This window comes from Terrapene carolina, unplaced genomic scaffold (assembly GCF_002925995.2).
Source record: "Terrapene carolina triunguis isolate 2854851 unplaced genomic scaffold, T_m_triunguis-2.0 Scaffold247, whole genome shotgun sequence".
NCBI lineage: Eukaryota > Metazoa > Chordata > Testudines > Emydidae > Terrapene > Terrapene triunguis.
The window spans coordinates 12,800,185-12,826,268 of NW_020664598.1; the positions used below are offsets into that span (position 1 = coordinate 12,800,185).

General features: G+C 45.2%; 1 protein-coding gene across 1 annotated transcript in view; it reads right to left on the reverse strand.

The window, feature by feature from the left end:
* The window catches only part of KDM7A (lysine demethylase 7A), a 99,925-nt gene that overhangs the window by 60,339 nt on the left and 13,502 nt on the right, over positions 1-26,084 (reverse strand). Inside the window, exon 2 of the mRNA XM_024211588.2 lies at positions 13,187-13,272. Within this exon, the coding sequence (XP_024067356.1) occupies positions 13,187-13,272 (86 nt within the window). The remainder of the gene's footprint in view (positions 1-13,186; positions 13,273-26,084) is intronic.

Consider the following 26,084-nt stretch of genomic DNA (forward strand, 5'->3'; position numbering starts at 1 on the left):
GGGGCTCCTCCCCCCCAGTGTCCTCTTTTTTGCTTGTGGAAATATGGTAACCCTATCTTTGCTGCTTTTACAGATCCAGACTAACACGGCTACCCCTCTGATACTCAGCTTTAAAAAACGTTCTAGCCCTCATGATTAGGGAGAGAAGCTTGAAAACATAACCCAAGTGCAACCTAAAGGCTTCAAAACCAGTAGGCAAAGAATAAGAACCCACAATTTATTAGTAATTTTTAAAATACCACTATTTTTAAGCTACTCATGATTACTCATTTTTTAATGCTTCGAGTTGGCAATAGCACAACCCTCAACCAAAACACATTTGCAGTGATCACCATGTCTATACAGTAGGAGTAGGAATATGATATGGTGGCCCACATTTTCAAAAACGTGTATGAAATATCTGATAAGTGCACAAGTCAAGCTGACATATGGATACTCAAACTGCATACCCATAGGATACCGTGCATTGTCAAGTCAGGAGCGCACACTTGGGCTGAAGTGTGAAAAATAAATTGAGTAATTTTCTGATATTAGTAAATTTGATCTTTACATCTTTAAACTACACAGTGGAGTTCCTTTAGGTACTGAAGTCTGACTTTATTAGCATAGTGGATTCTTTGGTGAGCCGGAAGTCAGCCTTAGTTGACATTTGATAATATGGAGTTTGCACTTTTTATATCTTTAGTCTTACAAATTAAATTGTTATGAACAATCTTTTAATGATTAGGTGGGAAAATATGCATAACATATATACTCCCTAGAACTGCAATACAACTTCCTTTTAATCTGAATATAATTATGTTTAAGCTTCTTTCAAAACAATTTTGGAAAAACATATTTCAAGTAATAGGGATTATTATTATTGTAAGTGCCATGCAAATGCCTGTCCTCACTTTCTGGTGACACTGTAAATAAGAAGAGGGCAGCATTATCTCCTGTAAATGTAAACAAACTTGTTTGTCTTAGCGATTGGCTGAACAAGAAGTAGGACTGAGTGGACTTGGACTACCGCAGCATCCATATCTCCATCTCAAATGGATGTAACCATGCACATTCCTGAAGAAAAAAGTGTAGATCAGAGATGAGTGTGGTGAAGGCACAAGAAACAGCTGCTGCTCAGTTTAGTTCCTTAAGTCTAGATGATCCGGGACTGTGGACTCACTTGAGCAGTAGCCTGAGGGACTTCCTTGTCCTGCATGGGCCACAGCAAGTGAAAAACTTCATGTTCCCCAAAGACAATGAAAATAGAAGTTTCCATCCATTACTGGCAGGAAATCCCCAATGGTGACAAAGTGGAGAGACCATGGCTTACGTACTCAAAAACCCACAATGCTGCACACTGTTTTTGTTGCAAACTCTTCCAGTCTAATGTTCCAGCCACATTGGGTTCTACACGAACAAAGGACTGGAAAAATCTGGCATGCCATGAGAAGGCAGCAAATCAGCACAGAGTATTCCATATGTGGAAAGAGCTTGAGATGAGACTAAGGTTAAAGGCCACCACAGATGATCAACATCAAGAGAAGATTGCATCAGAGACTCTTTACTTGCAAAATGTTCTAAAAAGGCTCATTGCCATTGTGAGAATGCTTGCTACCCAAAACCTAGCACTGCGTGGCACTTCAGATCAGCTGTATGTGCCAAACAATGGAAACTTCCTTAAAATTGTGGAGCTGATGGCTGAGTTTGATGCTGTACTCCAGGAGCATCTAAGAAGAGTCACCACCCAAGAAATGTACACACACCACTACCTTGGAAAAACAATTTAAAATGAGATCATATAGTTACTGGCAACAAAAGTCAAACAGAAGATTGTGGCAGATCTGAAGTCAGCAAGATATTACTCTGTTATTCTGGACTGCACACCTGACATCAGCCATATGGAACAAATGACTTTAATGGTGCGTTTTGTAACAACAACAGAACCTAGTGAAAAAGTCCCTGCAATAGTGACTGAGAGAGAGCATTTTCTAGAATTTATTGACATTGATGATACTACAGGAGCTGGTATGACAAATGTGCTTCTTAAAAAGCTGGAAGATACGGGAATTGCAATAGCTGACATGAGAGGTCAGGGCTACGATAATGGTGCCAACATGAGAGGAAAGAACAGAGGAGTGCAGACACGGATCCGAGAGTTAAACCCTTGAGCTTTTTTTGTCCCATGCAGTTCTCATTCATTGAACTTCGTGGTCAGTGATGCAGCATCAGCTTCTAGTGAGGCTGCTGATTTTTTAAATGTAATTCAAAGCATCTATGTATTTTTCTCTGTATCAACTCATCAATAGCAAATTTTGAAGCAACATCTGGGAACATGCTCTCTGACACTGAAACCACTGAGTGCCACATGATGGGAAAGTCGAGTGGAGACGATAAAGCCTATCAAACACCAAATTGGGAAGATAGATGATGCCATAGTTGCCATTATGGAGGATAATGCTATGACAGGAACTGTTCATGGGAGAACAGTGGCAGGGGGAAATGGAATCACCAGAAACATACATAACTTCAAATTTCTGTGTGGCTTAGTGTTATGGCATGACATACTGTTTGAAATAAATGTTGTAAGCAAGAGACTCCAAGGTGTTGACCTTGATATATGTGGAGCAATGGAACAACTGGACAAAGCAAAGTCATACCTACAGTCTTACCAGTCAGATGAGGGATTTAAAAACGTTCTGAAGAGCGCACAGAAGTTGGCAGAGGAACTTCACATTGAAGCTATTTTCCCACCCATTCAAGAATACAAGAGTCACCAAACACGACGACATTTTGATTACGAGGCACTGGATAATCCCGTAAGAGACCCCAAACAACAATTCAAAGTTGAATTCTTTAACCAGGTGCTAGATTGTGCAATACAGTCAGTTGAAGAATGTTTCATGCAGCTCAAGGAACACAGCAGTATATTTGGGATGTTGTATGATATTCCAAAACTCCTCACTATACCTGAAGACCTACACCAGCAATGCAAGGCACTAGAGACAGTGTTGACACATGATGACATGTGTGATATTGATGCAAGTGATTTAGGCGATGAACTGAAAGCCCTTTCAAGATACATTTCAGCAGGATCAATTCCAAAGGCTGTTCTGGAATATATGTGCACAAATAAGATGACCACCCTCTTTCCAAATGCTTTTGTTGCTCTGCGCATACTTCTAACACTTCCTGAAACAGTTGCCAATGGAGAACACAGCTTCTCCAAGCTGAAGTTAATAAAAACACATCTACGCTCCACAATGACACAGGAGAGGCTGGTCGGCCTTGCAACCATCTCAATAGAGCATGAGCTGGCCCAGACCGTGGACCTTCAGGAAGCAGTTCAAATCTTTGCAACCAAGAAGGCACGGAAAGCACCACTCTGATTATTCAAACAGATAAAAATGCCAGTGTTTACTATGCAGACAAGAAAAGTTACATTTGCTGTTCAGGTGACTGAAAGTTAAGTGTTACTTAAAATTTTTGAACAAGGCATTTTAAGTTGTTCGTTCTCCTTTATTGGAGTAGGTAGCAGAGCAATACCATGAGAGGAGTAAAACAGGAAGAAGGCAGAATTGAGACCTTTCAAAGTTTTGGCCCAAGCGAGGGGGCATAGGAGCATCATTTGAGCTCCCCGCTTCAGGTGCCAAAATGTTGTGGGCCGGCCCTGCCTCCTCCTGCCCATAGAGTCAGTACAGCAATGGATGAGCAGCCTGCTTCTTCTGTCTGCTACCCTCTGCTGTGTTGTGTGTGGTGAGAAGTGCTGCAAGACCTTATTCTTGTAGTTAAGTCCCACTGGGTTGAGGTTGGATTGCAGGACTCTAAGAAGGAGGCTGTCCAGAGCTGGTGCTACCATTTAGGCCAACTAGGCGGTTGCCTAGGGTGCCAAGATTTGGGGGCGCCAAAAAGCGGCACCCCCAATTTTTTTTTTACATCGTTCCAGCGGCCGCTGCGCTGGGAGGGAGAGGGAGTCTGAGCCGCCAGCAGGCAGACCAGGGGTTCCCGGCTGCCGGCAGCACGCGGACACAGGGGAACCCCTGGGCTGCCTGCCGGCGGCTCAGACTCCCTCTCAGCGCAGCGGCCGCTCCATCCCATGCGATTCTTCTCATTGCCGGCAGGGGGGCCGGCAGCTGGGCAGAGCTCCGCAGCTCTGCTTAGCACACGTGGCACAAGCCCGGCGACGGGCGCGACAGCAGGGCTTCTGGAGGAAAGGGGCGGCTGCCTCCTGGCTTAGCCTCCATGGTCAGCCCCAGCGGGGGGCACGGAGAAGAAAAGAGTCTCAGGCGGCGGAAAAAAGAGCGGAGGAAAAAAGAGGACCCTGACGCCCGTGCCTTGGGCAAGGTAAGCGCTTCCCCACAGCTCGGCCTCAAGCGCCTGTGCTCCTGCCCCCTTGGTCCTTGGCTGGTCCCTGCTCCTGCTCCCCTTGTGTATGGGCGGCTGGAGAGGACGTCAGCCTGCAGAGCTGAGCTGCCCCAGTGCCCCCCTCTCCCTGCTCCAGCCTCTGTCATGTCCAGTATCTGAGTTCAGGGCCGCCCGGGGGAGGGGGGGCAAGTGGGGCAATTTGCCCCAGGCCCGGCAGGGGCCCCCACGAATATGTCAGAGGCTCCCCCTGCCCCATGAATATGTCGGAGGCTCCTGGGAGAGGGGGTAAGCGGCATGGTAAGGGACCGGGGCCAGGCACCCCCCTGGCCTCCATCCCCCACAGCCCTGACCCCCAGCTCCGAGCCCAGCCCCTCTGAGCCAGGCACCCCCCAACCCCATCCCCCCCACAGCCCTGAACCCAGCCCGTGAGCCGGGCATCCCGAACCCAGAGCCCAGCTCCCCACCCAGCCCTGGGCAACAGCAGCACCACCCCCAGGCAGCGACAGCCCATTGGTACCAACCATCACCATCACCCAGCAACAGCCCATTATGTAATTGCAAAGGTATACATACCATTACAGCTTTTAATAATGTATTTAGTGTATTTTCAAATTATTACAAATTAATTTTTGAATGTATTTCACTAGTTATTTTTTACATTTCCAAATACATGTTACTATAGTATTGCAATTTTTTTTTTATGGAAGGGGTCCCCGAAATTGCTTTGCCCCCAGCCCCCTGAATCCTCTGGGCGGCCCTGGAACATGACATTGCTCACAGCATTGACTTGGAGGAACTTGTTCCTAAATTTGCTAAACTTAAAGCGCGGAAACAAATTCTAAATTATAACATGTTACTCTGTGACCGTGTATTGTGTATAATGCATGTGATTTATTTGGGCGGGGGAGGGGGACAAGGTGGAAGTTTTGCCTAGGGCGCAAAATATCCTTGCACCAGCCCTGAGGCTGTCAACTCATTTCATGAGGCGTACTTAAGTTTGGAACTGATCTCTCTCCTTGATTCGGCAGAGCCAGGATTTATTAGCAGTCAAGGTAAATTACAAAGCCTATTTCCCTCCCCACCCAACCCCAAAAAACATCCATCCATCCATCTCTCCCTCTCCCTATCTATATAAAATCACATCACACTTTCGGAGAGGGGGTGGGCAAAAAGTTGGAAGAAGTTGGTGGATATTTACATGCACTATATTGTATTTTGATCCATACGACAGGTGCACACTGATGAAAGGTTAGAGAATTGATAAATGTCTTTTTGCACTGGTGTGGTTAACAAGGCTTTTAGACCCTAAACTAAATGTTGCTAATCCTGAAGCTATTAATTACATCTTATATCCTATACAAGAGATTAATTTTCCAAAACAATCAAGGCTGTAACAACTTTAACAACTCATCTCTAATGTTGTTAATTGAGGAGCAGACGTCACACCCATACAGATCAGAAACAGTCTAGAAAAGGCAAGCAAAACTGGAGTCTTAGGTGTAATCTCCATATGCCACTCAGAGAAAGGTCCATTACCCAACCTCTCAGCAATCTCTCAAATATCCTCAGGGAATTGGTGGGGGGGGGGGGGGGGGGAAATCAATGCTGATAAGCTTTGAGAATAAAATTCAAAACTTCATCCAAAACATTTCCCTAGGTAAGAGCTTAACAAGAAGAGGTTAGCCTTTAAAAAACCAAGACCAGGCCATTATGTACATAAGCATTTCACAAGATTTACTCTTTTCCATTCAATATTCTTCTCTCCATTATTAAAATGTTTTAATCATTACACTCCAAGATACATACCTCTTTGCTCTTAGGGCTGAAAGAAAAGGGAAGAACCTGCTCCATCCACTCTCCACACAATTTAAATATGCTCACAAGAGGAAAACATATGCACAGTTTGCCACCAAAGAGACTACTATTTTCTTTTAATAGTAATTTGAATGCGATTCACATTCTTCAAAAGCAGATTGAATCCCAAACTAGCCATTAAATTACAGGAACAGGTACTGATTTAATGATCCAGAGTATTTCATTTTGAACATTTTCTAGAGTCCAAATTTTCTAGAGTCCAAAGTCTAATAGGAGCCAGTTTCCCAGAAACCTAGGGTAAGAAATTGTACGAACTTTACAATATACAGGAGTCATCCCTTCAGTGCCTACTAGCAGACAGACAATCTTGAGATTTTTGCTTTCTGTGTCTCTTCTCTAACTCTTCAAGGTACTTGGTTGTTCCGGTAACCTGTGCTTTTAACTGGCTCAGCTCTTGGCAAAGATATCCGATGCTATCTACAACTGCTATCACTAACTTAAGTTGCAACGAAATGATTCCCTGCTTCTTTACTTGCTCAAGAAATCGGTCCACTGAGGTTTGCAAGTAACTCATCAAGGAATGAAGTGAAGTTTTTCATCTTTTCACTTATGATCTGCACCACAAACGGATCTAATGAAGAGGGAATGGATGGAGAAGAAGTCTCTGCTGGCACGGTGTTTGAATGATGGTTTCTTTTGCAATTCCTAGGAGATTTAGGCTAATTCCTATGAGATTTAGGTTCACATAGGGATGTGGGGATTTGTTTATAAATCAGGAAACTGGAATGGAGACAGGCAATGAGAAAAATTACAAAGACAGAGGATAGCATGGCACTGCACCCCATATTCTTCACAGTAATATTATATGATTATGACATACTCAATATTTTTATGCAAGATAGGTCATGTGAGATATCATTGGAAAGGTTATGATTTACTGAATATGATTATCCTATTTGTATGCGTGTATCATTTTTGTATCTGAAGTTAGGAATATTGACTATGTATCTGCATCACAAATGTGTTTACACCTGGGGAACGCCCACTAGGCAAAAGACTGTCAGTCTAGATGGCTAGCTGGAAAGGGCCCATTCAGGTTACAGGGCCATTAGAAAACAATAAGTATTAGAAGAAGATAATCTCCCACCAGGGAGCCTTCCTGAGGACACTGTAAACAGCCTCTGACTCATGGCTGCTAGGACGCTACAGGGGCAGGTGACCAGGTCACCTGGTACTGGACGCCATCTTGGAATACCAGTGTTTTTCCACTGACTGGCATGGGAACGAAGCTTGGAGACACAGGGTTCCCACCATATGTAAAAGCTATTTAACACAGGGGAGTGACATCATCGAGCTTTTTCACAAACTTCCTGCCCAAAGAGACTCCTGGAAACACTTGAACAAGGACTGAACTGGGAGGAAGTGCTGGACCCTGTGAAAGCAACACCTGGGGTTTTAAGCTGTAAGCAAATGCAGCTGGCCCCTTAAGAATTTTTGCAGCCTGCTCGAATCATCATTTAGAGTAAGAATTTGCTACTCATATCCAATCTCTTTAGTATATTAAGCTTAGTTTGCGTGTTTTGTTTGCTAGGTAATCTGCTTTGATCTGTTTGCTATCCCTTATGATCACTGTGACAAAGTTCCTCCTCTACCTTGGTGGGGCCTGCACTTATTGGCGGATTTGCTCCCTTCACAGATTCACCCTGTGAGTCAGGAAACAGTCTAGAGACCTTCCCCTCTGGTAGAAGCTATAGTCCAGGTCAATTCCTCCTGTGTTTGATCAGGAGTTGGGAGATATGGGGGGAACCCGGGCCCGCCCTCTACTCCGGTTTCCAGCCCAGGGCCCTGTGGACTGCAGCTGTTTAGAGTGCCTCCTGGTACAGTTGCACGACACCTACAACTCCCTGGGCTACTTCCCCATGGCCTCCTCCCAACACCTTCTTTGTCCTCACCACCGGACCGTCCTCCTGATGTCTGATAACGCTTGTACTTCTCCGTCCTCCAGCAGTACGCCTACTCACTCTCAGCTTCTTGCACACCTCTTGCTCCCAGTTCCTCACACACACTTCCTCTCCTCTGGCTTCCCCTGGCTTGACTGGAGTGAGCCCTTTTATAGCATCAGAGGGGCCTTAATTAGAGTCAGGTGCTTAACTGCCTCACCTGACTCTTAGCAGGTTAATTGGAGTCAGGTGGTCTATTAGCCTGGAGCAGCCTCTGCTCTAGTCACTCAGGGAACAGAAAATTACTTATCCAGTAGCCAGTATATCTCCCTTCTGCTACTCTGCTGTTCCCAACTGGTCTGGGTCTATCACATCACTTAAGATCTATCTTTTGTAGTTGTTAAACTTTTTTTTTTGCTGTGTCTAAAACCAGTGTGTGAGAGTCATAACTTGGGGTGGAGAGCAGTTGCATATCCTTCTGCACATTGAGGGAGGGGGTGAGTATCATGAGCTTATGCTGTACAGTTCTCTGTACAGCGCAAGATGGTATAATTTTGGATTTACACTCCAGAGTGGGGTGCATGCCTTAAACTGGGAGGTGCCTTAGCTGTGCCCCCATGCAGGGGCTGGTTAAAGAACCTGTGTAGGTGTGTCCCTACCTGTATGTGTGCTGGAGCCTGAGGGATTGGCAGGCTAGTCACAGCAATACAGTGTATAGGGAGCCCAGGCTGGTGGGTCAGGGGGCTCAGTGGTACCCCAGTTCCAGGTGGTACCCCGGAGGAAACCCATCACAGATAAATCCCCATTGAAGTTGCAGCTCTCAGATTTCTTTGGACTGCCCTTTGTGTGAGGCCTGCTGTTCATGGAAGAAAGAAAAGACATAGAACCTGCCAAGCTGTTCTTTCAATTGCTGGCTTCTTCAGGATTTGAAACTAGAAATTAATCTCCAGTCCTTCCCAATTTCCCAAGTATTAGAGACTTGACAAAAAATAGTTACTAATCTTTCGTAACTGTTGTTCTTTGAGATGTATTGCTCATGTCCATTCCATTGTAGATGTGCGCTCGCCACATGCATCGGGGACAGAAGTTTTTCCCCCTCAGTAGTATCTGTAGGGACTGGCTCTGGCATCCTCTGAAGTGACTCGCATATGCGCCAGTATAAGGAGCGCTGACTCCCCCCCCTCCCTGCCCCCCCCCACTTCTTCAGATCCTTCTTGCCGGAACTCCGACAGAGGGGAAGGAGGGTGGGTCTTGGAATGGACATGAGCAACACATCTCAAAGAACAACAGTTATGAAAGGTTGGTAACCGTTTTTTCTTCGAGTGATTGCTCATGTCCATTCCATTGTAGGTGACTCCCAAGCAGTACCTCTTGAGGCAGGCAGGAGTTCATGGATGTGTCAATTGCAACACAGCTCTGCCAAATCCAGCATCATCTCTGGCCTGCTGGGTAATGGCATAACGCGTGGTGAATGTGTGTACTGAAGACCACATTGCAGCCCTGCAGATATTCTGGACAGGGACATTCGCCAGGAAGGCAGCCAAAGATTTCTGAGCTCTAGTAGAGTGAGCCTTCACTATCAGTGGAGGCACAGCCTGCACCAACTCGTAACAAGTGCGGATGCAGGTGGTGATCCAGTTTGAAATCCTCAGAGGACACCAGAAGGCCCTTCATCCTGTCAGCAATCACAAAAAAAGAGCTGAGCCAATCTGCGAAAGGGGTTGGTGCGCTCCAAATTTAAAGCCAGGGCATGCCTGACGTCTAGAATGTGCAGGCGTTTCTCCTCATTGGTTGTGTGAGGCTTTTGACAGAGCACTGGGAGGAAGATATTCTGGTTGACATGGAAGTGTGACACCAACTTTGGCAGGAAGGCCGGATGGGGCCACAGCTGAACCTTGTCCTTGTAGAACACCATATACAGGGGCTCCGAAGTGAGGGCTTTATTCTCAGAGACTCACCTCGCTGAAGTAATAGCTACAAGGAATACAATGGACCCGTGAGCCTGGAGAGGACCAGGTTAAGGTCCCATTGGAGAACCGGGCCCCGGATCAGTAGAAAACGTCTTTCAAGGCTTTTCAGGAACCTGATCATCTCCTAATGTGAGAATAGAGATCTACCCTGGACACGGGGATGGAAAGACGATATGGCTGCCAGGTGCACCTTGATTGAGGAAAAGGCAAGGCCCTGGTGCTTTAAGTGAAGCAGGTAATCCAGGATGGACTGCAAGGACAACTGGGTAGGGGAGATATCCTGCTCTGACACCAGCAGGTGAAATGCTTCCACTTTGCCAGGTAAGTCATTGTGGTGGAAGGCTTTCTGCTCTCCAAGAGAGCCAAGTAGGGCCTGATGTTTGGACACTCTTAGCTGGAGGCTGGCCATAGAATAAATCTTTATACCAAAAAGCTCGAGCTTCTTTGCCTCCTTATTCTTAGGGGTTGATCCCAGTTAGCCTTGTCTATTATGCTCATTGGCTGCTGACGCTGAGAGTGAGCTTGAGGCAGCAGGTATGTACTGGTATTCAAACCCTTAGCAGAGACATAGTACTCTCGCTCTGCCCACTTAGAGATGGGGGGCAGGGAGGAGGGGGTTTCCCAAAGGACTTCGATCAGTTTCACAACTCCCTCATGTACTGGTAATACCACCTTCAAGGGGGCTGCTGCACTCAGCACATTGAACAGGGAGTCTTAAGGCTCCGCCAACAACTTGGCTTCCAGCCCGAGATTCAATGCCACCCTCTTCAAAAGCTCCTGGTGGGCTTTTGTGTCATCCTGAGGGACCGTGTGAGAAGGCCCTGCTATCGCCTCGTCGGGTGAAGATGAGGAGGAGGCAGGTATAGATAGGCGTAGTAACTCCACTGCCTCTGCCAGGGAAGCCTCGATTGGAGCTGGCTGTCCCTGGGGAGCTCTCTCTAACTCCGCTTCCAAGTCGGAGGTGGGCGGGAGACTGTGGCCGACCATCTTTCCGATGCCCCTGAGACCAACCAATGCCCCTGCAATGGTTGGGGAAATGCCCCAGGATTCCACAGGTGTCAGGAGTTGGCCATGACCAGGGGTTCCACAGGTGTCAGGGATTGGCCACTGGCCCTGGAGCCATGCAGCCCCTGGGGGCCCAGAAGGAAATGCCAATGCTCCGGCGGGTGGCCTTGGCCTGCGGGCAGGTCTTACTCCTCGTTTTCAGAGCCCTAGGAAGGGGAGGCTTGTCTGGGAGACAAGAACGGGACTGATGTTGCCCATCTACCCTGTTCCCGTCGGCTCTCTCTGCGGACCTCTGCTGGGGAGCTGTACCAGGACCATGTCTCTCGGTGCCATGATTGACGCTTCATGCTATGAGAACGGTGCCACCCCGTGGACTGGGAGTGAGAGGATCAACGTCTTGGACGCCATCAACGCACCCGTGGGGATCCGGCAAAACGGAGATCCGGACACTCTGGGTGCTGGGGTTCTGGGGACTGGCGACACGCCTCCAAGGGTTTGCTCCAGACAGCCGACGATCAACGCCGGGATCCCAGTGAACACTACCTACAGACCGGGGAACCATGCCGGGAACTCTGGCAGGTAAGCTGACCCGCATCCGGGGGCTGGTGGTGCTGTTCAGGTGAGCACTGGTGGGGCAACCCCTGCACTGACAGAGACTGCTGGATGGGTCCCAGGGCAGGTTTTCCCCTTGAATGTGGCACCTCAGTAGCTGGTGTGGACAGCACCAGAAGGGACAATATGTCTGTAGCGACCTGAAAGACCTCCGGCATGGACAGCACCACCAGGTGCCGAGTGCCTCTGCTGCTTTCCGGGGATCGAAGGGGACTCGACAGCTCAATAGGTGCGGGAGCCTGGCCACAGTCCACAGCAAAAGAGCTGCCCCTTGTGGGTCTTTGCTCTCCTCCGGCTCTCTCCTTCCCTTTATAGGACACAGGAAATGCCCTTTCCCAACACTTCTTTGCTTTTTAGCCGGTACTGGGGATGGGATCAGCTCCAGTCTGAGGTTGGTGCTGGTGGTGCGTTCCACACCGAGGCTGCAGTGCTCAGAGCAGAGTCCAATCTAGTCGGCTCCGATGCCAGTAAGAGAGCTGACTCCATAAGGAGCGCTCAAAGACGAATGTCCCGCTCCTTTTTCGTTCATGGCCTGAAGCTCTTACAGATGAGACACTCGCTCATGTGGGTTCCCCCCCAAGCACTTTAGGCAGCTTTCATGGGGATCACTGACTGGCACAGGTTTCTTGCAGCAGTCACAAGGCTTGAAGCCCAGGGACCAGGACATGACCCATCCCTAGACTAAGTTCTGTCCAGGACTAATCAACTGTTACTAACTCTAACACTACTGGAACTAGAATACTATACAAGTTTTTAACAACTGTATACAAAAGGTTCACAACTAGACACAGCTGAGAGACAAACTTGCCGAGGCAAGGAGACGTTCCACCATCATCACAGGTGGTAAAAAGGAACTGAGGGAGGGGGGAAGCTGACGGCACCCCTTTTACCACTACATACACGCACCACTCCAGTACCAGAGCCAGTCCCCTACAAATATCTCTGAGGGGAAAACTTCCGGCACTGGTGTGTGTGGCAAGCACACACCCTACAATGGAATGGACATGAGCAATCACTTGAATAAGAGCTCCTTGTTTTTATAGTGTGGTCCTTTAGGATTTTGTCAGTTTTCACTTCCCTGCTATTTTCACCAGTGTCCAATGAAGCGTGAGAAGAATGATGCACCATCATTGCCTACACTCAAGTCACTTAAAAAGTGACTACCATCCTCTCTCTCCCCTACAACTCAATTTTGTTTTCTTCAAACTCCAGTCACAATCCAAATATTTGGTTAAATTACTCTGTGTTTGATCTTTAGTTGTGGTTTACATTTTTATGGGATAATGACAGTTAGGAAAAAAAGTCTGTAGGTGCTCTAACCCAAGTTATCTGCTGCCATGCATCATGTGAACCTCCCCAGACTATTTTTTAAAACTTAGAATTAGCCATAAATAGCCTGTTAAATTTTGAATGCCCTTCCAAACAATTTTTTCCAGTTCCAGGTTGGGGAAAGAATATCCATAGTCATTTACACCCTTTGTTTGAGCATTCAGTACTTACTTAAGGATAGTCCATGCAGAACTGCACAGTTGGGACAGTGGTACAGATCAATATCAACAGCATGGTGCTCCTCTACCTTGACACAGCTGAAAAAGAAAAAAATTGTTTTCAATGCTCATGAGAATAAAAAAAAAAAAAAATCTCAAGAGTCCAAGTCCTTTTAGTTTCCTCTCTATCCTGCCCCACCCAAAAAAATCAATGTTAAGTCTAGCAACATTTACCAGACCATATTGCAGCTCTATGCATTCAGAACTACATACATCAAGACTCCACTCTAGAGCCAAACTATATTTGTCACTTTCAGCATCTATACAGCTACTTTAACAATATGCAAATCAAAGTTTAATTGGGAATACCATTAGAGTATCTGATAAAAAGTAACCAGATGGAAGTAAATTCCACAGTGTAACTACACAAATGCTTTGATCTTAATTACAAGAAGCAGGGTGTGCAAGGTAATTAAAGCAAAGCCAGAAAAAAAAGGTATTACTGAAGTCTAAGTGCTGGTAGTTTACAGAAAACATCATGGAAGCTTTGTTGCTTCCCATGTGGCAATGCATGTCTTCGGTAGCATACTGTACAAAAAAAAATTTTTTAAAGCACACAGACTGCTATTCTCTCAAACATCAAAGGGAAATAAGGTATACTATTTATTTTTCCTTATACCTTCCCTTGCAACAGCAGCTAAAAGTGACCAAACTAAGTGTATCCTTCTGCTCTGCAAAACATATGCATCCTTTTGAATAAATAAACTTCTTTATAATGCTTATTATAAAATACCTACAAATAGGCCATTTATAAATACATTATTTAGACCAAATATTACAGTAGGTTATTTCCTCTCTTGGTAAGATTACACCAACACACATGGATGGCTATAAAAACCCAGCAGGGTTGGAAAAGGTCAGTTTTTCTATTCAAGATAGCGGGATATGAAATGAAGTATTGATAGTGATATTTTACAGGTTTTGCATCACTAGAGAATAATGATTTAGAAAAGCAGTGTTTATATAGAATTTTCTCAAGACAAATTTTATTGTTTAAATACTCTTTTTGCTGAGAGGCATCCAAAGTTTGGCAGAATTCCTCTCTCTTCAAAGTATGTGACTTGTTCATCAATAATGATGAAAGATTAAAGAACAGTTTTTATATCATAAACAGGGCCCACCAAATTCACAGTCCATTTTGGTCAATTTCACAGTCATAGGATTTTAAAAATCTTAAATTTCATGGATTTCAGATATTTAAATCTGAAATTTCACAGTGTTGTAATTGTAGGGGTCCTGACCCAAAAAGGAGTTGTGGGGGGGGGGGTCGCAAGATTATTGTAGGGATGGTTGCAGTACTGCTTCTCTTATTTCTGCGCTGGTGCTGGTGACAGCGCTACCTTCAGAGCTGGGTGGCCGGAGAGCAGTGGCTGCTGGCCGGGAGCCCAGCTCTGAAGGCAGATCCACCGCCAGCAGTAGCACAGAAGTAAGGATGGTATGGTATGGTATGGCCACTCTTACTTCTGTGCTGCTGCCTTCAGAGCTGGGCGCTCGGCCAACAGCCACCACTCTCCGGCCGTCCAGCTCTGAAGGCAGCACAGAAATAAGGGTGGCAATACTGTGACCGCCCTAAAATAACCTTGAGATACCCCTCCCCGCAACCTCAATTTGGGTAAGGACCCCCACTTTGAGAAACATTGTTCTCCTATGTGAAAACTATAGTTCAGACACTCCCCGAGTTACGTAAACCCGACGTACGCAAATCCGAGCTTACAGAAAAAGTTCTGGAAACAAGAAATGGGGGGGGGGTTTGTTGTTGTTTTGTGCAATGGTTGGAAATACGTTTCCGACTTACGCAAAATTCGAGTTACACATAAGTCGGAGAGCGTCTGTATAGGGTAAACACACACAAAAACAGATTTCACGAGGGGAGACCAGATTTCATGGTCCATGACACGTTTTTCATGGCCACGAATTTGGTAGGGCACTAATCATAAAAGTTTACAAAACAGACAAGACTGAACATTCATATTAATAAATCCAATGCAAACAGATAATTACCGATACTATTGCCATGTAAATTAGGCCCCAAGCCATAACAGACCCAACATCTACAGCAAATTGGTTAAAAATGCAAAGCTCATGTGCCATATCTGACTTGTCAAGAAGAGAGTGCTCTTCAGTGACATCCACTGGGGTCTAGGTATCTTGTCACATTTAGTCAAGTGTTTATATATGGGAAGCATGAGAAGTCAATTAAAATGTTTGTATTCATGGAACACAACTAATGAACTCTGCATCAAAGTTGAACTGCTCTGCATTCAAAATAAATAGTTGTAGTTACACAAATGTTTATTTTATTGTCTATAACAATACATTAGAAGTGGTCTAAAGATAAAATAGAAATGCTCTTAAGTTTAACAAGGAAATATTAAATGCTCCCACTGACCAGATAAAGAAGATTTATCATATAGAACCTTTTGTAAAAATATGTAGGTTTCATTGGGTAATTTCACAGCTATCAAAAAACTCAACCAGAGTATTAAAAGCTGATCTCTTCCCCCCCACCCCCTTCACCTTTAATTGTGATAAGAGTTTTAAGATGGTTTCAGATAGATGTTTTTATTAGGCACATTCTTCATTTTTATTATAAAGGACAAACTTAAAAAAACCTTTAAACACATCATATATATTAAAAGAATGCCATGAAACTCTTTAATTCACTAGCATTGAGAGCCACAAGTCAAACTCCTGACTATGCCATAGAAAACTGTTCTAAGTGCACCACAAAATATCCACAATCTTCGTACAACATGTACACTCAAACTTTAAGGCCAGAAGGGACCATCATGATTGTCTAGTCCAGCGGTTCTCAACCCACAGCCCAATTAGCACACAGCTGGGGCCCACCCGTGCTGCAGAGGAAGGTTAAAAAAACACCACTGTCTCTGCCAATCTGGGGAAATTCCTTCCCAAACCCAAATATAGCAATCAGTTAGACCCTGAGCATGTGGAAAATACCCACCAGCCAGACACCTACGAAAGTATTCCCTGTAGTACCAAGAGCCCTCTTCATATAGTGTCCCATCGCCAGACATTGGAGATATTTGATGCTAGCTATCACAGATCAGCTACCTGCCATTGTAGGCCGTCTCATCATACCATCCCCCACCATAAATTTATCAAGCTAAGCTGAGGGTTTTTTATCCCCCACTACTCCCCTTGGAAGGCTGTTCCAGAAAGAAAACAGATAAAAAAAAACATGTGCACAAAATATTTGAGGATACCAAACATTCAACGTTTTTTTTTCCCCAAGCCCTCTCCTGTTCAGTTTCTCCTCTCCTTTCCCATCCAAGAAAGAGCTTTAAAGCTGTTTAGGACTAATATTTGACTACAGAAATGAAGTACAAAACTGAAGTTGCAAGGCAGTTAAATTGAGTCTCCATGAGGTGTTTGCAAAGTGAAATACTAGAACTATACCTGTAACAACGGATTACAAATATACCTTCCCACCACCACCAGTAACAGAATCCTTTCAAAATTAGTTATATTGTTATATTAGCTATAGGGTTTATATGGAGGTTGTTTTGGGTTTGTTTGTTTTTTTGTACAATGAAGAGAACCTTAAAACAAAATGATTTAGCCTCACGTAAGTGTACAGAATGCATATTAAATAAAACTGATATTTTGAAGGGGCTTTAAAATAAATTTTAAAAATGACATCTCCACAGGATTTTCTCTCTCCAAAAGATGCTTTTATAAAATAGAAAGAAAATCCCCATTTTAGCTACTTTGTGCTTGCAATAGTTATGTACGTGTTAAAGATTAATACCATACCTTTTAAAATATAAGGTATTATTGCTAATTTTCAAACTATCACAAATCAAAACAAAATTACTACACAAAAGGTTTTTCTATTACACAGGTTTTGCAAATTTTTGCATTATATTTTGACTAAAGCATGGCCTACAGTTCCTATGCTCAGTTTTGTATCTAGGTTGCACATGCCAACTAAACACTTTTACGTTAGTTGTACCTTTATTAGCAGAACCAGCTTTCAACTACTGCAAGATAAGCAAAGAATAACCCCTCCCACTCCTTGTCCCTAGAAAAGAATGCCAACGTGAGCATTTTTATCCAGGGGAATGGGGGTGGAGATACCAAATCAGTTTGGCAGATCCCATGGAAGTCTGGTTAGTCATTAATTCAAGTCAATTGTCTCCAAGTGTCAAAAGGATGCCAAGTAAGCAAAATCTGAAGACTCAGACAACAGAAAGTGCTAAAGATGTCACTGTCCCAATCCACCAAATGGCTCTGGAGATATTCTGTAAGCAGAAAGTGTTCTGTTTAAGTCACAATTTGTCACTCCTTCAGGGAGCACATTTAAACAATCAAAAGATTTTAGAGCTTGGGTTGCAGATGAAGACTGAAAAACAGATTGAAAATTTTGTCATCAGATACAAACATTTCCTTCTGTAGAGAAAAAGCAAGCTGAAAAAATGAACTGTATTTGAAGGCTAGTCTAAATAACGAAGACAAATCATTAATATTTGGAGAGTAAAACTAAGTAATTTAAACCTTAAATCTAAGATAAAACTGACTGATGAGGAAGTAGACTTAGACAAAGGATTCCAAAGATGTTCATTTTTATATCACACTACTAAGAATTGACCAAACTGAATTTTCTTTTTTTTCTTTTGTGGAAAAAAAGGAGCCAATAGCCATCCATTAGTCTTATTATATTCCAGTGTCATTCCAATACTGCATTATTAGTAAACAAAGATAAGAATGGCCATACTAGATCCATCTAGCCCAGTATCCTGTTCTCCAATAGTGGCCAGCGCCAAGTGTTTCAGAGGGAATGAAGAGAACAGGTAATCATCAAGTGATCCATCCCTTGTCACCCATTCCCAGCTTCCGGCAAACAGAGGCTAGGGACACCATCCCTGCCCATCCTGGCTAATAGCCATTGATGGACCTATCCTCCATGAATTTATCTAGTTCTTTTTTGAACCCTGTTATAGTCTTAGCCGTTACAACATCCTCTGGCAAAGAGTTCCACAGGTTGACTGTGCATTATGTGAAGAAATGCTTCCCTTTGTTTGCTTTAAACCTGCTGCCTATTAATTTCATTTGGTGACCCCTAGTTCTTGTGTTATGAGAAGTAAATACCACTTATTTACTTTCTCCACACCAATCGTGTTTTTAATAGATTCCTATCATATCCCCCCTTCGTCATCTCTTTTCCAAGCTGAAAAGTCACAGTTTTATTAATTGCTCCTCATATGGAAGCTGTTCCATACCCCTAATCATGTTTGTTGCCCTTTTCCAATTTCAATATATCTTTTTTGAGATGGGGAAACGACATCTACATGCAGTAGTCAAGATGTGGGCGTACCAAGGATTTATATAGAGGCAATATGAGATTTTCTGTCTTATTATCTATCCCTTTCTTAATGATTCCCAACATTGTTAGCTTTTTTTGACTGCTGCTGCACATTGAGTAGATGTTTTCAGAGAACTATCCAGTGACACCAAGATCTCTTTCTTAAGTGGTAACAGCTAATTTTGACCCACCACTTTATATGTATAGTTGGGATTAGGTTTTCCAAAGTGCATTATTTTGCATTTATCAACATTGAATTTCATCTGCCATTGTGTTACCCAGTCACCCGTTTTGAGAGATCCCTTTGTAACTCTTTGCAGTCTGCTTTGAACTTAACTATCTTGAGTAGTTTTGTATCATCTGCAAATTTTCCCACCTCATTATTTACCCCTTTTTCCAGATCATTTATGAATATGTTGAACAGTACTGGTCCCAGTAGAGAGCCCTGGGGGACACCACTATTTAGCTCTCTCAATTCTGAAAACTGACCATTTATTTCTACGCTTTGTTTCCTATCTTTTAACCAGTTACTGATCCATGAAAGGACCTTTCCTCTTATCCCATGACAGCTTACTTTGCTTAAGAGTCTTTGGTGAGGGATCTTGCCAAAGGCTTTCTGAAAGATATTCAGCTCTTATGTTGATTAAATTATGCTGACTCATTTGTTTCTTATAATCTATGCCAAACTGCTATGAACTAGGTAAATAAGTAGTTCCTCATACATAACAAGCATAATTATAGAACAAACTACTCAATATGGGGCCAGTGATTATTTATATATTTTTTATTTATATTTTTGAACTGTGGTTACTGGTAAGTAAGCATGGGAACTTTGCAAAAATATAGGTGGATTTATAAATTGTTCACATGGATCAGCAGGCCTTCTGGTACTCAGACATCTTGGTTGCCACCAGATTCAAGCTCTTCCAACCTCAACTTACATCCAGATTATAGGGTTGCCAGGTGTCCATTTTTCAACCGGAACACCCAGTCGAAAAAGGACCCTGGCAGCTCCAGTCAGCACCGCTGACCGGGCCATTAAAAGTCTGGTCGGCGGCGCAGCAGGGCTAAGGTAGGCTCCCTGCCTGCCCTAACTCCATGTCGCTCCTGGAAGCAGCGGCACATCCCTATGGCCATAAGCCCAGGGGCAGGCAGGCCATGGAGACTCCACATGCTGCCCTCGCCCAGAGTGCCAGTTCTGTAGCTCCCATTGGCTGGGAACCGCGGACAATAGGAACTGCGGGGGTGGCGCCTATGGACTGCGGCAGTGCAGAGAGCCACCTGGCCACCTTCGAGCCAGAGGGATGTACCGGCCACTTCCGGGAGCCACCTGAGGTAAGTGCTGAGTATAACCCTTTGCCTCATAGATGTTGAGGTACTGGTTCTATGGCTCCTAGTAATATATGGAGATATACCTATCTCCTAGAACTGGAAGGGACCCTGAAAGGTCATCGAGTCCAGCCCCCTGCCTTCACTAGCAGGACCAAGTACTGATTTTGTCCCAGATCCCCAAGTGGCCCCCTCAAGGATTGAACTCACAACCCTGGGTTTAGCAGGCCAATGCTCAAACCACTGAGCTATCCCTCCCCCCAAATCCTTGAGGGGGCCACTTAGGGATCTGGGGCTCCTAACTAGAGGAGATGATCTACCTCTTGTCATAGTAAATTCTCATGAGAAGGGTCCCTGAAGACATGGTGTGGTGGAGGAGGGAGGGAGGTAAAATGGATAGAGTACCCATTGCGAACCATTTTTAAGACCCATTGGTCTGATATTATGTGCTCCTAAGTGCTGTGGAATGCTGCCCAAATGGGTGGATAGTAGTGGTCAACTGTAGAGGTTGGCGGGGGAGGGGGCGTGGTCTATCGACACCTCAACCAACATGTCAAAATTGGTGCTTGGACATGGACAGCTGGGATGAGGAAGATTGCAGGCCAGATGGTTTATGCCACAAAAATGTCTCTCTCTTTGTGGCTCGTAGTAATGCTAAACCATGTATTGGGAGTTGTGTGGTTTGCTGGGGCTGCTGACTAAATTTTCTCTTTTGTCCTGGCATGCAGATGCCCAGTGAACAGCAAATGGCACTAGAATCCTTCAGTGTGTGACAAGAGCCATCACTCTTCTCTGCGAAGAGCTTTGAAGGCACTAAGGGAAGTTCTTCAACAGTCGACTGCACCTCTTTCGGGAAGCCTGACAGATGAAGCCATGATGCATGTCACATCACCCAGACGTGGAGATGGACCTGGCCACTGTGTCAGCTGCATCGAGGACAGACTGTAGCATTGTCTTGGCCGCTAACTGTCCCTCTGGGATGATAGCCTTAAATTGGTTGCAATGCAACTCAGGCAGCTGCTCAATAAAATCGTTCAGTTTCTAATAGTTTACATAGTTGTATTTTGCCATCAGGGCTTGGGAACTGGCAATTTGAAACTGAAGCATGGCCAAGGAGTATGCCTTCCTCCCCAAAAGGTCCAAGCACTTCCAGTCCCTATCATAGGCAGTGGACCTCATCTGTTATTGACGGCTGTGGGAATTAATAGTGTCCACCACAAAGGAGTGGTGGTAGAAGAGGAATTCAGTCTCTCACTGGGACATTTTTTTTTGTCTGCCTGCTCTCAGGTAGGTGACACCGATGCGGAGGTCTGCCAAATGGTTTTTGCAGGGTCCAGAATTATCTCATTAATGAGTAGGGCAATTTTTGAGGCAGGGGATGGAGTATGTCAAGTAGATGATGATGGTGGGTGCCCTCGACTTCTTCTAGCAGTATTTGGAGTGTCTGCCACTCTCTGCCAGGTCCTGGAAGAGGCAAAAGTCATCCGCCAGAGATGGTGGGGGAGGCATGACTGCCTCATCCAGGGAGGCATGACAGGGTCACCTCTTCCTCAACATTGCCCTCCTGTTCCTCCACGATTTCTTCTGGAGGTTCTGAAACTCTGGATACTGAGACAGAAGTGGTGCACTTCAAGGGTGCTTGGGTGGGGCTAGAAGCTCGAGAGGCATGGTGGCTATATGCAGCCCAAGAGTACCAGTATGGCCACTGGGGTGGTGGTGGCGGCACAGAGCTCAGTGGTGATGCCCATGGGTGGCTGTACCAAGATAGCAGTGGTGGGGCCATCCGAGAGTATGCCTGGGGACTCTGTTGATATTGGGCAACGTAAGGGCTTGGGAGGAGTACTGTGACGCCACCTCCTCCAGTTCGCTATCTAAACCCTCACTAGAGAGCAGGGGAGCATGGCAGGGTAGAGGGGAAGATTCCCATGCCGGGCAGAGCCGGTACCGAGAAGAGGAGACTTCAGTACATCTGATATACGAAGGTCCCTTGAGTGTTGGAATACTGGCAGTACTGACTCGGTGCCGTTAACGGTACTGGAGAGGTGGGGGAGGGATGAGGATCTTGCCCGTACCAGTTGCTCTGGTGCTGGATAAGGCGTCAATGACTGTACTGTTGGAGAATCGCGTACCAACAATGCCTTCTTAGTGGAGTGCTTATTCCTGTCCTTGTCCCGCAGCACCATTGACTCTGTGCCCATGCCCATCAGGTTCGTAGACTTGTCAATGGTACCTGCCACTGTAGATTTCCGCAAGCCATGAATACCAGGCTGGGATTGTTGCAGTGCTATCGGTACCAAGGAAACCGAGCGTGCTGGAGACAGTTTGTGGCTATCTCAAGGCTCACTATGAGGACTTCCTGCTCTCTTTTTCAACTATTTACGAGAAGGGTCAGTGGCTTGTTTCTTCAACCAACAGTGTTTAGATGTTGAGGGCTGTGGGAAAGACTCACGTCTGCCAGGTAACTTGTGGCAAGGATCCAGAGAAGATCAGAGAGCCACCTCCATTAACATGATCTTCTATCTGACCTCTCTATCCTTACAAGACCTGGGCCTGAGTTGCTGGCAGAGACCACACTTTTGCTGAATGTGGCCTTCCCCAAGTGTATGCACTAGAAGTGCTTGTGTGCAACAGGGATCGCCTCTTTGCAAGAAAGGCGCTTCTTGAAGCCCCATGAACCAGGGATACCCCGTTGGGGGAAGGGAAAAACTATCACTATAACTACGCTAAGTACTAGGAGGCTAACTAATTACAGAAATGCAAAATCGAAAGCAATGGTCGTAATGGACTGTGAATGACTCCGTCTCTAGCCAAGGGTGGTTGAGAAGGAACTGAGGGGGGTTAGCCTGTGCATACTGACTAGCCTCATGGCAAGACATGAGGAGAGACAGCACATGTGCAGGCTTAACGGACACTGCTACCAATGTTCTCTGATCAGCAGTGCAAGATACAAACACACCTACAGCGGAGCACCCATAGGGACACTACTTGAAGAACCTTCTCTTCTGTATGCAGACCATGCCACAGTATAGTAAAACCTGCCTTAGTGACCACTTCAGAAGAGAGACCATCTGTCACAAGCAACTAGATGCAGAGGCAATGGAACTTTTCCCCCTATAATTTAGCTGTGAAGAAACTGAAGAGTGACTACCTGTCATCTGCGACCAGTGACCACATTTTCTTTCTCCCTTCAGAGCTAAATGCCTGGCCAGCAGCCGCTGCTCTCTTCTCTGCCTTCAGTACTGGGTGGCTAGAGAGCAGTGTCTGTTAGCTTTTTTCTGGACATCATTTAACATGTCTTTAACTTATAAATGTCTAAAAGGTTAGTGTTCAGAGTACCACGGAGATCAACTCTCGTTTTATACTGCAACAGGGGCGACACTGAGGGTGGGGGACTTGCAAGGGCTATAGCCACTCCAAAATTTTCCTTTGCCATCCCCGCCCCATTGCCACCTCTCCCCGCACAAAGGTCAAACTTTACGCAGAAGTAAGGGTGGCATGATATGATATTACCACCCTTACTTTTCTACTGCTGCTGGCAGTTATAGGGGCTGATACGTACAACCTACTTGAATCACACACACAGTGGCTGGGGAGTGCCTGAGGATATGGCAAAGGATCCAGGACTCTCACCCATGTGGTGCAATCTTGCAAAGCAGGTTGAGCTCCTGGTCTGGTCTCCACTCACAGAGCCTATTGCTCTTCGCACAGGCTTATTAGCAACCAGGGGGCGCACTTTTAAACACCCTTCCTGGGAGGAAGCCACACTGACTTGGACAGCTCAAGTGCAATAGGAGGTGGGCCATTCAGGCAGCGGAGAGAAGCTATGTGTATCTCTTTGGAGCAGTTGGCTACACTGAGTCTCTGTGAAGGCTGTCAGAGGGGTTCCCCACCTCCTGCCAGGACATTTTTGGGCTAGGTTTGGCTCCACTCTCGGGCCTATGGCTAAAGGTACCTGCGGTAACAGGTGCTGGGGGAGGAGGAGAAGTTATGGCTGGTCCAAGGGAGCATAGAAGCTGTCAGTGTCGGGGGAAGGGGTCTGGATATGGGCAGGGTGCATGTGTAGGGGCTGTAGGTGTGGCATTTTAAGCGACATAGGGTTCTGGGATATATGATGGGCTGCGGATGTGGGTCTAGGATATGCGGGGCTTTTTTAGAGAGCAGAGGGGAGGGGACGGGTTGGCAGAGGTATATGGGGTGCGAGAAGCACTGGAGTTCTTCTGAGTGCTGGGTGGGTATGAAGGGAACTGGGGTTCTCGTGGGAATGGGGGCCACAGCCACTGCTCTCCAGCCACCCAGCTGTGAGAAGGTGAAGAAGTAAGGATGGCATAGTATGGCACTGCCACGTTTACTTCTGTGCTGCTGCTTGCAGCAGTACTGCCTTTAGAGCTGAGCAGCCAAACAGCAGTAGCTGCTGGGAAGATAACACAGCCTCCCCCCCAATTTTCTGTCTAGCCCACCTCAGCTCCCCTTTGGGTAAGATAACAGTCCATAAGGGAAAATGGAACTGAGAGGCAGAGAGCTTCCTGTGAGTCCAGGATAGTAACAGCAGAGCCAAGAAAAAACAGAGGCTTAGCAATTCCTTTATTTATAGGGAAAGGTGGGAGCTCCTTCCAGTTCACTTATTTATGAATAAGGGTGAGCGCTGAATTAATTTATTCTGGGGTGTAGTTAGGATAAATAACTCAATTTTGTTTTATTTAGGAAGGAGTCCAGGATGGATTAATTGGAGTTGTATGTGATAGAGAGGAAAACATCATAACTGATTTTATTTGTGGGTGGTTAATACTGATTAGCATGGGGAGGAAGTTGATTTACTGATGGAAGAGAAAAGACATGTCAATGCAAAGTAAAATGGCACTGTCTTTAGAGATCCAGCTTTGCAGGCATATTTCATCCACAGTACAGCAGAACCTCAGAGTTACAAACACCAGAATTACAAACTGACCAATCAACCACACACATCATTTGGAACCGGAAGTACACAATCCGGCAGCAGCAAAGACAAAAAAGAAAGCAAATACAATACAGTACTGTGTTAAACATACTAAAAAAAAGTTTAAAAAAGATTTCACAAGGTAAGGAAACTGTTTCTGTGTTTGCTTCATTTAAATTAAGATGGTTAAAAGCAGCATTTTTCTTCTGCATAGTAAAGTTTCAAAGCTGTATTAAGTCAATGTTCAGGTGTAAACTTTTGAAAGAACAACCATAATGTTTTGTTCAGAGTTACGAACAACCTCCATTCCCAAAGTGTTTGTAACTCTGAGGTTCTACTGTAGTAGGCTTAGGCTTTATCTACCCAAAAAAGTTGCACCATTTAATTTTTTTAATTGATTAAATTAAACTGATACAAAAGCTGTATGGCCACTTCTTTTGGTTTAAAATCAAGCCATCTTTTGTTTACCTTGAGTCAATAGCTGAAAAGAAATAAACCTCATTTATGCCAAAATAAGAGCATCCACAGTGTCTTTTGCATAAGTTTAACTTAATCAGTTTAAAAAACATTTATTTTGAATGGTGCAACTTGTGCATGTACATAAGGACTTAGGGCTTGTCTACACTGGCAATTAACAACGCTGCAACTTTCTCACTCAGGATGAAAAACCACCCCTGAGCGCAGCAAGCTGCAGCGCTGTAAAGCGCCAGTGTAAACAGTGCTTAGCGTTGGGAGCTGCGCCCCTCGTTGAAGCAGTTTTTTTAGGGTGCTGGGAGAGCTCTCTCCCAGCGCTGCGCCTCGATCACACAAGGCACGTTAAAGCGCTGCCACGGCAGCGCTTTAGCATTGTCAGTGTAGACTAGCCCTTAGTCTTTGAATTAATAGCTGTTAAGAAAGGTTTCAAGTCCAGGGATATAGAAGAAAGAGAGTGAGACTGTGGACAAGGGACAAAGAGACCAAGCTGTTGTCGACACAAGTTGTACCACTAACTATATTAGTATAGTTACGTAGAACAAATCCCATCACCACGGAGTATGGACACAGGTATGTCAGTACAAAGGTGCTTATACTGGTACAGGAAGTGGCACTTCTGTATCAGTATAACTGTGTCCACACTAGTGTTTATAACAGTATAGCTATGGTGGTTTTAAAAAAATAAAATAGCACCCCTCATTGACAGTTATTCCAGTACAACTTTCAAAAGTGGACGAGGCCTGAAGGGATTAGCTTAAAAGGAGTATATGAAGAAGGGAGATAGAGGAA